At 49.5% G+C, this 12,893-nt stretch overlaps 3 protein-coding genes across 3 annotated transcripts; all 3 read right to left on the bottom strand.

Moving 5' to 3' along the window:
- Nucleotides 1-411: 411 nt before the first annotated feature.
- On the bottom strand, nt 412-2,798 carry MAA_11369 (URE2 protein; the record flags this gene model as incomplete). The annotated part of the gene is made up of 4 exons (XM_011413357.1): nt 412-1,506; nt 1,569-2,492; nt 2,550-2,612; nt 2,670-2,798. 4 exons carry the CDS (start codon nt 2,796-2,798, stop codon nt 412-414), a joined length of 2,211 nt encoding a protein of 736 aa, XP_011411659.1.
- A 732-nt stretch (nt 2,799-3,530) lies between these two features.
- On the bottom strand, nt 3,531-3,851 carry MAA_11368 (uncharacterized protein; the record flags this gene model as incomplete). Its single annotated transcript, XM_011413356.1, has 1 exon — nt 3,531-3,851. One exon carries the CDS (start codon nt 3,849-3,851, stop codon nt 3,531-3,533), a length of 321 nt encoding a protein of 106 aa, XP_011411658.1.
- A 3,413-nt stretch (nt 3,852-7,264) lies between these two features.
- MAA_06111 (uncharacterized protein) lies at nt 7,265-7,873 on the bottom strand (the record flags this gene model as incomplete). Its single annotated transcript, XM_007824109.1, has 3 exons — nt 7,265-7,368; nt 7,441-7,696; nt 7,760-7,873. The coding sequence occupies 3 exons, from the start codon at nt 7,871-7,873 to the stop codon at nt 7,265-7,267; spliced, it is 474 nt and encodes a 157-aa protein (XP_007822300.1).
- Between the last annotated feature and the right edge of the window lie 5,020 nt (nt 7,874-12,893).

Here is a 12,893-nt window from a genome sequence, read left to right as displayed (position 1 = left end):
ACTGTCATGCCAAGTAGAATTTCAACTCTTCCGACTGCTCCAACAAAGTTTTAAATGAGAATGGTACAAAAGGCCAACCCGCGAACTCTGCGAACTTGGAGAAAGACTCAACCCAGGCCAATCTAAGCGAGTGCAGCATGGCACTGGTACCCTCCGTGCACACCAAAATAACAATTGCTATGAAATTTGTCAACGTCCATATTGTACGGCGAGATGGAAAGCTAAGCTTACTGAGGAAGAACCACACATAAAAACATACGACAATCATAACAACGCCCACAACACCTCCTATCCTCATACCCCGACCCAGAGTCATGTTCCAAAGCACCACACTCAGTTGCTGATGGGCTAGCGATAGGGCCCAGAGACGTAGGTACGAAGCAGTATGGGAAACGCTGTTCAAGCAAAACTCTACGGGTAAAGGTCAGGACTCAGCGTCTCCCTAGGTTCCAAATAAAGTGGCAGATTACCAATAGTGTGGATAACTTGGTGAATCATGACCTCGCCAAATTCGAACTCGGAAGGATCTTCGTCTATATTTTGGGTAATTACTGCGACTCTCTCGTCATCTTCATCAAAGCTATTACCTTGTCCTTCCATTAAAGCCCTGCTCTCATCGCCTCTGTCCAGGCCGCTAACAACGGAGGTTTCACCGTCGCCACGGTAGCCCTGAGCGCGGGCGCGATTGTGCTGCCTGCGGAGATAAAAGGGTTTGAGAAAGAGCAGGATCGGAACCTGGGCAAAAGCTATGCAAAGCAGGGTGACTTGAACATACCCTTGCCCAGAGTACAAGCGTTCATCAAGTGTCCCGGGTTGCAAGAACATATAGATCAGCATATTCAGAAGTCCAGGAGGCTGCGCACCAGTGCCAAGCCAGTCCACGGACCACTTGTAGATGATGCACATGACGAGGTAACCGAAGATAGCCTGGAAAAAAATCATTTCAGGAATGAAGTTACCCCAGAGATCAATAGGCTTCTTGAAATGTCTCGCGTTGATATAGGCGTAGCAAAGCGAGTAGGTCATGTGAGCCCAGCCGAGGACTATACTCATCTTCATTTTGTAGCTGTTATTGAAGACAAGCTCATTTTCTGCCCCATGCCATGCCCAATCTAGGCCAAACGGGTGGCGATAGCCGTCGCTGTTCAACGTAGCAGAAACAACCATTTTGTCTCGCCAGCCTTCCGGCTTCTTGAACATCCAAGCGCTGTCAAAGAGGGTCAAGGACTTGGAGAAGGTGTCATTGTAAATAAGGCCAGTGAATAAAGAGAAGGCGGCCAAGACCAGCATAATATATCGGCCATAGAAGACCATAGCGAACAGGTCGAATGTGATCTTCTGCAGTGGTTTCTCCCAATAGATCATAGTCAATGCCGCAGCGAGCATGGTAACAGCGTGCCCGAAGTCGCCAAACATTACAGCAAAGAGGAAAGGGAAGGTAACGATGACATGCACGGCTGGGTTAACTTCTTGATAGGTGGCTGTACCATACGCATCGACAATGGCCTGGAAGCCTTCAGTAACTTGTTGATCTTTATATAAGTAGGGGGTTTCTTGTTGGTTCGAACCTCTTTGATCAGGGACGGTGTGGAGATGCCGAACTGGTTGGTAACGTCCCGGAGAGTAGATCTGATGAGAGGGAAATCGTTGGTGGGGCACCAACCTTCTGCGATAAGGATCCGACGGGCAGGATCGAACGAGAACAGGTTAAGGGTGGTGTAAATAGCCTTCTCTTTTGTAATAAGCACCATCCAGGCAGACAGAGACTGCGAGATTTGGTGGAGCTCTGCTTCAAGAGTGGCCCGAGTATTGCGAAGGACGCTCTGCACGTCGTCGAAACGATTATTCACCTCTTGAATTTGGTCACCTCGCAAGTTGTAGTCCTCATTAACATCATACAAGCCCGCTCCCATGAATACAGATATCTTTCGGACCTTGGCGACATTCTCTTCCCCATGAGCGAAGACGAGAAAGACCTTCTTCTTAACAATCTCGTTGGTCGTGGGGTTAGGTAACGGCTCCAGGATCTCTGACTGTCTCATGTACAGGTTACCGCGAAGAGTCCGCCAAAGGATCCGCTCATATGTAGCAATACGATCCCTAGATATGACCCCAGCGACGAAGCCGGTGCTCATGCCAGAAAATGATCTCTCGACGTCCGACGTAGTGCTATGCCGTCCAACATCGGAGAGTAAAGCCACGCCATCGTTACGCAGGGAAGTGCGAATCCCCTCCATGTTGCTGGGGGTGCGATCAAAGAAGCTGCCAGCCTCCCTCAGCACCCAGCGCCATTCGGTGAGGCTGACCACAAGCTCCTGGAGTGCCTCATAGCTGTCACTGAGTGAGGAGACTTGCTGCTCAAGCTTTTGGCTTCGCTCAACAAGTTCATCAATTTCTGATGCAGATGGCGACGCAAGATGCGTATCATTAAGATCAAGCTTATGTACCATCATTCCGGCTTTTTCAATCTGCACAAAGAAGTATCCCGCGACCTGTTAGGCTGCATACTTTCCGTGTGGTTGCAATGACATACGCAGCTGTCGTTCGACGTTTTGTAGTCGTCGAATCTCCTGGGTGAAAGTACGCTGAAATGCACTTACGTCCTCATTGAGCTAGATGCAACGACATATGAGTAGAATTCCAGGAGGGGATAGGGCATGGAGGCTTACATCGCGGAACTGGCACAATCCAAGTTCGCCAAGGGCAGTGACAACCTCCCGACTGATTTCGTTGTAGACGAATAGCTGCACCATGCTCATATCCGCAGAGCGGAACGGCGTGTTCTGAAGTGGGGACATAGTGATAGACGAGACCTAACTTGAGACTCTAGTGTAACAGCTCATCGAGAAAGGCCTATTGTCGTTAAGTCGCAGCTGATAGATACCTTTTCACCCATGTGTTCCAGCACTTCTTAACATGGTACATAATACTGAGGACACATGACATGTGATGTTATGGAGTCAGGTGGGCAGGCAGTTGGGCGGGATCGCATGTATTTGAATGTCTGGCTTGATGTTTGGAGCTGTGCTTGGTGATAACCTGGCACTGCGAGTGCATACGGCTACCTACTGCAGTGTAGCATGTTGTCTCTAATCTTGGCGCACCTGCTAGGGACGCCTGTTAACAATCTGGGTTCGTTTGATACCTGACACCCAAGGCAGCAGGAGAGGGGCGGGGAAGACTAACGCAAATAAGTCCAGAGATTGAGAGGATGAGAAGATGCATAGACGTAATCGCATCATTCGTTATACCGTCACATCTTTTTGTTGCGAATGTTTTTAAACAAGTCATCAATTCTCTTCAGTGCAGTAAGCACGTGGCATGCTAGATATACCTCAAGATGCCTTAAACGTTCATCCATTGGCAAGTACTCAATAACACCCATAGCTTAAGCAGCCCCATGCACTGTTGTCGCTCAGGGTCAGACAGCGGAACGGGTTCCAAGCCCAGACTCCGACTGACCTCAGATAGTTTATGTAATCATTGTGACAGTCAAGCAGAACATCGGTGGCTTGTTCAAAGCACTGGCGTTAATGACGAGGGCCACCCCTGTCGTTAGCCCTGTCTTCCAGGGCATGCTTCTTCGTAAAGTGGCGGTTATGTTCGTCCACTTCCTTGTTCTGCTCAGCCGTGAGCTGACTCCGAGGATCCGACCCTGAACCTGTGATGTTGGAGTTATAGACTGTAGGCTTAGGCCTCGCAGCGGGGGCCTTAGGCGAAGAGCTCTCCCCGTCTCTGACAGGTAGATTCTTCTTGCTGGTTCGGGATAGTCGGGATATAGATGTTGTCATGGAGCGGCCATGGAGGGTGGGCAGAGTGTGGCGGACGAGAGTACTCAAACCAGAGCGCATCTTGGGACTGCAACCAATGCAAGCGGCAAGGGTTCAATGGCATTTGGCTTCAGATGCGCAGCGGCAAGGAAAGGCTGAGACGCACCCTTTTATGTGGGATGCAAGTCAATCATGTCACGATCCAGATGGTTGTCGACAGCATAGATGGCTGGCTACCGGAGGAGTGGTGGGTCGATGAGCACCTAAAATTCGATCTACAGAAGGAAGTGGGCTGATGCCTCTACGCTGGGTGTGGATAAAAGAAGTCCACGAAAATCGGCCCCTAGGACGAACAAGAGCCCGCTGCGACAACATCTTGACAAACCGTTTGGAGCATTTGAGGCTAACGTAGATGGCATAGTGAGTGCCACACCTCAAAATCCCATACAAATGGCACTTTTCAACCCCCATGCAAAAACAGCCATTTTTTAATGAAAGGCAAAAAAACTTTACCAGAATTTTTCCTGTATGATTTCAAATATAATACCGGATTTTATATGTATTACTTCCTAACTACATAAGAAGAAGTGGCCAAAATCCTAATTCGCACTGTTCGCATACTAGAATCTCCAAATAATCCTACGTGCATAAGGCCTAAAAATCGGGTGTTGGTCTAACTTATTTATAAATAACTCGATTTTCAAATAATATCTATTTTCATCTATGTTTCGTGGTTTTTGCATGGGGGTTGAAAAGTGCCATTTGTATGGGATTTTGAGGTGTGGCACTCACTATGCTGTGGCACTCACTATACATCTACGTTAGGTGACCACGCTAATCCATAGAACTAACATGAAAAATCCAAGTCATTGGTGGCACGAATTCCTGGTGCGCGGACGTAAATCAGCACTGTATGATCTCAGTGGCCTCGTCATGCAACTCTTTCAGCCTGCCACATTCTCACTTTCGCAAACCCAGGAGCTGTCACGTTATGAGACTCATGTTAACTAAGCTTCTTGATAAAATCATTATTCTTGTTGTTCCGAGAGCGTCTGCAGCTCTCTTTTTAATACCAAAAACTTCCTTTCGTCCGAATTTAACTTTCGGCTAAGTTTAGTCATGATAGCCGACGTTATGACATCCAGCAATTACTCCAAGCTCAGCGACTTCAGTCTACAGAGGCATTATCCGACACTTGCATGTCTGGCTTCCACTTCTCGTCATCCGACGCAGCCTTTCCTCCCAAAAAGAAAGACAAGTTTCCAGTCTTGGTTCGCGAGTGTTGGAACATGATGTCTCTGTGCAATTTCCACCTCTTGCAACGAAAGAGAAAATGCTCAATTGTCTCCGTGGCCTGGCTGCACTCACACAATTCTGACTCCACTGAGTCCGAAGCTGAGCCAGCACATCCGATTCTTTTCTTTTCAGTGCGTCGTATACTGCACGGGTATGTTTGCCCAGTAGCGCCGTATCGATACATTTCGAATACTTCCCAACGCTATCCGGGAGCCGTCCCCGCGGTTGTCGCCGGGTGAGCTCCAGACGAAGCGTTGTGGACTTTGCTTGGTACGGCGGTGTCTCTACGATGCCATATGTCTTTGTAGCTCTCTGCGCTGCTGCCTTGGCCACGGATCTCAATGCAAACTCCCTGTCCTTGGCCGGCACCCACATAAGTCTAACGGAACATCCCTCGTTCTCGACGGCGCTTGGTGCTCCGTCCTTTCCAGCAATGCAAGGCGTTCTTCCTCGGTATTAAGCCTGCGCAACCAGCGGCGGTCCGGGTGAAGCCTGATGCGCTTTAGACCTCGTTTCGTAATTGGCCAGCCTTGTCTTTGCAGAACGCTCAGCGTCTGCTTCTCGGTAAGCCCAATGCGAAAGATCAAGTCGTGGGTAGCGTCTATCAGTTCTGGACTTTCTTTGGTACGGGCTTGCTGCCGCGGCAGACCCCAGTTCGCGATCCGGCGAGAAAGAGTACGGCAATTGACAGCGACATGGTGATGCTTTCGAAGCTTGTATGTAATCCTACTCCGCGAGATGCCATTGAGGTAAAGGTGAGTGATGTAGTCGCGATGTTGATCGATTGGATGGCGCGGACGTGCCATTGAACGGACGGTACAGCGAGGTAAAGGTAATGTTGACGGCCTTCATGCCATGAAAAAGCGAGAGGGCAGTAGCCTGGTTGGTGTTGGCGCATATCCCCTGTCTCGCCGCTGCGTTGGCGCTGACCAGCTGCGGCTTGTGCCGGGAATTGTGTGGCGATGCAGCTGCCCGGCAACAGCATTGGCGATGCTTGTTCAGGGGTAGCGCTGCTGGTCGGCAGCGGGCCTGTTGACCATCGGATTTGCTGTAACGCGACATAAATTGAAGAGAGTTGAACTGAGGTACTTGGGCTGATGTACTGTGGGGCGACACGTCCAGGCCGCTAACCCGTTTTGACATTTATCCACCGATTTTGGGGGTTTTGTCCCAGTGTCCCCTATCGCCCACCGTAGTTACCCTTCACCTCTTTTCATTTCTGGGGCTTTGGACGAATGCGTGACAGCTGAAGGTACGTCCAGGGTACAGATGAAGGCGGACGGGACAATGCCGCCCCACTGGGTAGTACAGCCTCACAGCCTCTCGATGAGCCCCAAAATGTCGATCAGTGGAAAGTGGCCACTAGTGTTCTGTACGTCGCAGTAGAATACTTCGAGTCCATTGGCCTGTCTTGGCAGGCTTCCGCTCAAAAGGCAGTCATGTATGAAATAGGTGCCTCCGTCTTGTATCTCGGCGTTGAAGTCCTTTTATCCTGAATTGTTGACACTGCAGCAATACACAACGAACCACCGTCATTGTGATATGCAACTATAAGCAGGGTGTCAGATATCAGGACCTCAAAATGGGGCAAGTCGTTGCTTTTTGCAATGCCGCGATGTGGTATTGCAGGTATCAGAAACGTCTCCTTTTTACAGCTTGGCCGATTCGGCGAAGCTGATCACAAGATAAATACTGTAACGGGCCAAGCCGCTTGAACGGCGGCTGTGCCGCCTATCACTAACTCCCGCGGCGGGTTGACTCTAGAACCTTCTGTGGAGGTGTATGGGGAAGATATAAGGCGCTATTATTGTGCCACGGAGTATGTAGACTTTCTTTTCTTCTTCATCTTGATAGTAAACAGCATAGGGACTAGTTAGTTGAATCAACTCACTAGAGGCCTTTCACAAATACCGCGTTCATTTCCATCTTTCATTTGTTCTTCAGATAAGTCTCATTCAATACAATTGGCGCCTACGGCGCCGTTATACTCGATCTTTTGTGACCCTAATTGTTTGACACAGGGCGTTCTTAGTTGACTTGCAAATACATTATTTATTACTAGAACAGCGGCCAGACCATGCTGCTGTCACGTTGTGAGAGTCATAGTCAGCTAGATATTATTGACACACCAGTAAAATCCGTGATGAATTGTTCGTTGTCCTTTTTTGCAGACCATTTTCTGCAGTCGTTTTAAATCGTTAAAACTTCCTTTCATCTGAACCACATAATTGCCTTTTCCGGCTGTCCTCATCTCTAATAGCCGACGACATGACAGCTAGCGGTTGCACCAAGTTTGCTTGTTCTGTTAACAGAGGCATACTTATCCGACAGCTGCATGCGCCCACTAATTTTCAACCCCCTTCTCATTTCTTACCTTCTTCGCCAGCCGCTTTCTTGGACATCATTTGTTGGTGAAGATGGCTCGGTGTTGATACCACCGTAGATGGCTCAGTACCTCGGTTTTGTTTGTCACTATTGCTGTTGACGTTGCTAGATGCTGGCGCTGCTGATGATGGGTGAGATATGTTGCTTCGAAGTGGATGTTCCATCCCTGTCTGAACCATGCCGATGTTTGATGCTTTGTGCGCTGTGGAAAGAGCAAAGTCACCGGAATCGAAGTACGTTCTTCCCTGTATCCAACACAAGCAACACGTTAGTTTTATAGTCAGGCAGTGATGGCGGGCATGCCTAACCTGTAACTGTTGGTGAAGTCGATGCGCTTTGCCAGGTAGCACTCCGTACCGGCGCTCGATGCGTTGCTGTTCCTGAGCGCGGGGATCTCCTTGGTCTTTGGGAGAGTCGTCCATCTAAGCCACCTTATTGATGCGATGTCTGTCGCTCAGCTGGCCGAAAAGTTAGATTGATTACTCGAGATTATTACACTCACAGATATGAAGACGTGATGCTGAGGGAATGAAACGAGGAGACGTTTTCACATGATTAGTGTAGTTACAATATTTGCATCACCGCCCGCAGGATGACTGGTCAGATTCACGAGGTCAGCCCATACGAGCGAAGGAACCACAGCGCTCAATGACCCACAGAATTACTGTGGATCACGGATTTGCGTGAAAATTAGGTAGATGGTCATGCCCTTGACTTTTGTGGCTTTCTCACATTGGCTAGGCCACGGGCCTCTCACCTTACCTCGACTGAGCCGATCTTGCATCGACTCATACTCAATACACATCCGCCCCACATCCCCAGACCTTGCTCCAGGTAGGCTCCTATTGTCACTCGCCAACTCTCCCACTCTCTATAAGCTTCTTCGTTGTACACAGCATATCATATGAACGGCACAACGACCGAGGTGGCATGACATGCCACGTTTCCAGGAATAGAGAAAACCCCTCTACTGGATAAGGGACCTTTGACGGCTTCGGAGGTAGGGCTTACTTTCCATCGTGCTCGTCTTTCACCGCCCTCGACATGAACACGGACCTTCTAAATTACGGTCACGCTCCCAAATCAGACCAAACTGTGACGGATATTTATGGTGATGAATGGCACCCAAACTTGGTCACCACCCCGTCATCCTCGCAACCACATTCTATCATCTCATCCGGCAGTAATGCATTCAGCCAATGTAACCATGTCGCGAATATCCAGTACCAGATGGCCGCGCACTCTCCAATATCCATGTGTTCTCGGGCTCCGACACCATCTTGGACAGGGTCACCATTCACGACGCAACCAGTCTATGATTTGGACGCATCGCATCAATTCGATGTTCCTTGGCCGGTGAGAGAGCCGGATGATCATCGTCCACTTCTATCTCGTCTGGAAAACGCGGTGGAGCCAGCAACTCCTAAATCTATTTCGCCAAGAGGCGCTGTCTGGGAATATGTTGAGTCAGAAGCTGATGGGGTGTTCCCACTGTTTGCCCAGGACTCTTCGAAATTCGAAGTAGACCAATTCACCAAGACAATACCCACATTGAATTCTGAGGATGCTCACCTTGGGTCCATCAGCGTCGAAGTTCGCCCAAAAGACCAGTTTAGCGACATACTATCTCAGACGACATTGGGTGTTCAGGTGCCAGCCACGACTCTCCGTCTAGACCTAGTTCATCTAGGACAGGTTCTGTCGCACCTGGAGGGAACATGCCGCCTAGTCGTAATAAACTGGCAAGTACTGGCTCTGACAGCAGCACATATACCTGCACATTTCACGGATGTTCGCTCATATTCCAGACGCCGATTTTGCTTAAGAAGCATAAGCGAGAAGCCCATAGGCAGACACGAGATTTGGGATCACCACGTGCTCATAACCTCAGCATGGCGTCCACCTTTCTCCATACACAAGCCGGGCCACACCGATGCGGTCGAATCAACCCCGGCACCGGCAAGCCTTGCAATACCGCGTTCTCCAGGCCTTACGACCTAACACGACATGAAGACACCATTCATAACTCGCATAAACAAAAATTGCGTTGCAATCTCTGCATGGAAGAAAGATTTTCAGTCGAGCAGATGCCTTGACTAGGCATTACCGTGTCTACCACCCCGACACGGAAGTGCCCAGTGAAAGTCGTTGACGTGGACGAGGGCCGGTAGACAAAGGGCCGATGTTAGAAACAATTATCAATTGTCGACCTCTGCCCACAATCTGTTTTTTGTGGTGCGTCTCACCAAGGTATTGCGCGTAGGCATCCTAGCACCAGCTCATTGATCCCCCCTTTTGACAAAATGAAGCGCTACTCTAACGCAAATTCTCACTTGTACCTGTGACGTTTCACAGATACCGGGTCATTTTTTGAGATTAAGGTAATCGGTGGGCAAGTAAGGTCTCACGTCATCGCTTGATGGCCTTGATGTTGTCACGTTATGAGACTCATTGTTAACTTAGCTTGTTTTTTATTGAAAAAGAATTGATTGTCGTTTTTTTTTGTTCCTATCCTTCAGAAGGGTTCATGTCTTTTATCTTTAGTTTAGAGGACTTCCCAGCCACCTGATTTCATCAGGGTGGCTGGCCAGCCTCTCAACTACTGATATCGATGATTTTATGACATCTAGCAATTACGTCAAGTCTGCTTGTTCAATCAACAGAGGCAGCCTTATCCGACAGATGTATTGTGATTCTTATGTTATGAACCCATTGCTCGCTCAAATCCTATGCCCTGAGCTGCAATAGTTATGATACAGCTCTACTTTATGATGCAGTCTGAGTGCATTTTATTTCGGACGTGAAGCGCAGCAGTCTTACCGCTCCATCACTGAATGGGCAGCCCATTACAAACCGAGCACGCATCATAATGACGCTGGGGGGGACCATAAATTGCCACCACTCACACATCTCTTACCGCGGACTCAATGCTGATCCCAGCTATCTGGGTGGCCAGACCTAACTGGTTAGGTATGCTCCACGTGGACGCTCCCTACGACAATTGCATACATCAGGCCGTCATCTACTTACCGTGGCCTACCGTGGCCTACCGTGGCCTAAGTTTTGTATTAATATCAACATATGGCATCAAATGTATTGACCAATCTTCCATCTCAGCGAAATGCCATGAATAAATGTCACTGCAACGGAAAATGCGCCTGTCCCATTTGGCTTAGCAAATGCTCTTCGATGAGAGAGCACCACGGTTCGCCACTTGGTGCTGTACGCATCGCCTCATGTCGAAGTAATTGGTGCAATATCGAACCGATGCTGTACATCGGCATTGTTAATCCGGGCCAACAGGATGCACATAATTCAGCAGCTTACTTTCATGGCCGTCGCGCCTCTCGCTACACCCTAGATGACCACAAGTTAGTACTCTCCGGTATTCAGTCTCGTTAATTAAGGCAAGAAGAAATTAAGATAACATTCAGAATTACATGCAAACTAGACTATCCAAATGCCCATATAAATTACTAATGTTCTGCTGAAAGTATGAAAAAACAAGGACCCTATTTAAAATACTGCGTCACACCTTGCACTTTTGAGCAGTGGTGCAAGGCGTACAATCAGCCGAAGGCTGCAAATCTGCGGTACGGTAAGGCAGTCACCGAAAAATGAAGAACGAAGTATCTATAAGCATACATTCACTGCGCCATTTACACCTCGATCAAGTGGAGTTACGTAGGCCCGTGGCCTTTCTTATACGGGTTCTGAGTGAGAACCTGCTAACTCCTAAGCCTTTGATCCCTCATTTTCATCTTGATACCCTCCCGAGGGGATGTGTATGTCAGATGATTGCGGTCGAATCAAGCATCAAGCCCTGCAGCGTTTTCACAAGCGAGACGGCCACATAGCTCAAACCTGTCTGAAAGTCAAGGCAAGACAGATCTGTTACGATCTTGTCTTCGGTGATGCTCTGAACTTATGAACTGTAATGGCATAGCATATGATCATGGGAAACTGAGGGTATAGAGTGTGGCTCCAACGAGGAAGCCCCTGTCTACTGGCGGAATCGGGACGATCTTCCTACCGTCGGCGGTGGTCAGGAATGCTGGTCCGGTATATTTGTCAAACTCCATCATGATTACATACGGTTGGTCTCGGATGGGGTCAGCCCCAGGTGTGTTGCCAGAGGTTGCACGTCAGCACAGACGGGCACCAATGCATACGGGGACCTGTTTCGCAAGGTTGCCCGCCTTGTCGTCCTGGGCAGTAGCCGCGCCGGGGCCGACGTTCGTAGCGATGACCTAGATGACTGATCGGCTGAGGCGGTCAAGGTGCTAGTGGTTATATTCATTCTCCCGGTCTTTCGTGAGGTATACTGGTAAGGCGCGGTAAGGCGTCGGTGAACCCGGCGACCCCTTGATCATGTAGCTTTCCCGTCCGCAGTTGATCTTGACTCGCATCTACGTTCGATGGTCAGCCTGAAGAAGCTACTGCCAACCACAGCACAAGTATAGATACCTTCTCCCGCAACCTCCGAGCCTTGACAGACGCCAAAATGACATATTTTGGGCGTCAGTGGGACAGTTTCCCCTGCACGGCGTCGTCAACGATGGTCGTGCTGGACAGCGGCCAGCTTGACCCCCGCCCCAGCCGTGGAAGGGTTATCTTGCAAGTTCTTCCCCCCTTTGCGGTATCTAGTTGCCAAGTAAAGCATGACCCACACTACTTGTGCTGCGTCGGATAGTAGCTGGATCTGAGAGTGAGACGATCGGATGGGTCGTTCGCTGCACGGGAGGTGAGGGAGGCAGTGTCCGGAAGAGCCCTGGGCTTTGTTGGGTTGGCGGCAATGGCGTCCCCAGCTCCACACGCGGCTGGCTAATCGAGGATTCAAATAACATCCTCGCTGTATGACATTGCCGTTACTTTCTCCGACGATGTAGGCTGAGTTCCCGATCTGTCATTTGGAGGCGATAAACCGGCATCTTCTTCTGTTCTCTTGAGAGCAGGACTCTCGCTTGAGGAAGGGCCGACAGCGAGGTCCTTCAACGTCTGGATTGCGTCCCTGGATCTGGAACGCTTCGCTCAGTTGGCGCTGATTGTCTTGCGGCGTGGGGAGACAGAGCTGACATGAGAGTTGCGGGAATTACGACAGTCCAGGCAGTTTTTGGTGTTACCACTGCCATACCAGCAGATTTTCGTTTGCTTATGAAGTCGCCTGTCGGTTTCTCCTCGCCACAGCGGGCACAGACAACAGAAGTCCAATTATCTTGAACCCGTGAAGCAGACCCTGTACTCATTATGTCATGAAGGACATGAATCGGAGTTGTTTGAATGAAGTTCTGCAGCGAAGTAAACAATCCAGGGGCAGATGGCTAGGTCCCACTTCTTTGGGAGCTTCATCCAGTTGCGCCTCGTTTTGCCTTGGGCCATACAAAATCTGGGCCAATCAGATCTGGGAAAACTTTTGCGCATCCCTGTCCGCACCAAACCCTC

The sequence above is a fragment of the Metarhizium robertsii genome (genome assembly GCF_000187425.2).
Source record: "Metarhizium robertsii ARSEF 23 chromosome Unknown MAA_Scf_6, whole genome shotgun sequence".
NCBI classification, from domain to species: domain Eukaryota; kingdom Fungi; phylum Ascomycota; class Sordariomycetes; order Hypocreales; family Clavicipitaceae; genus Metarhizium; species Metarhizium robertsii.
Note: the sequence above shows the minus strand (reverse complement) of the source record. Positions and strands in the feature narration are given on the sequence as shown.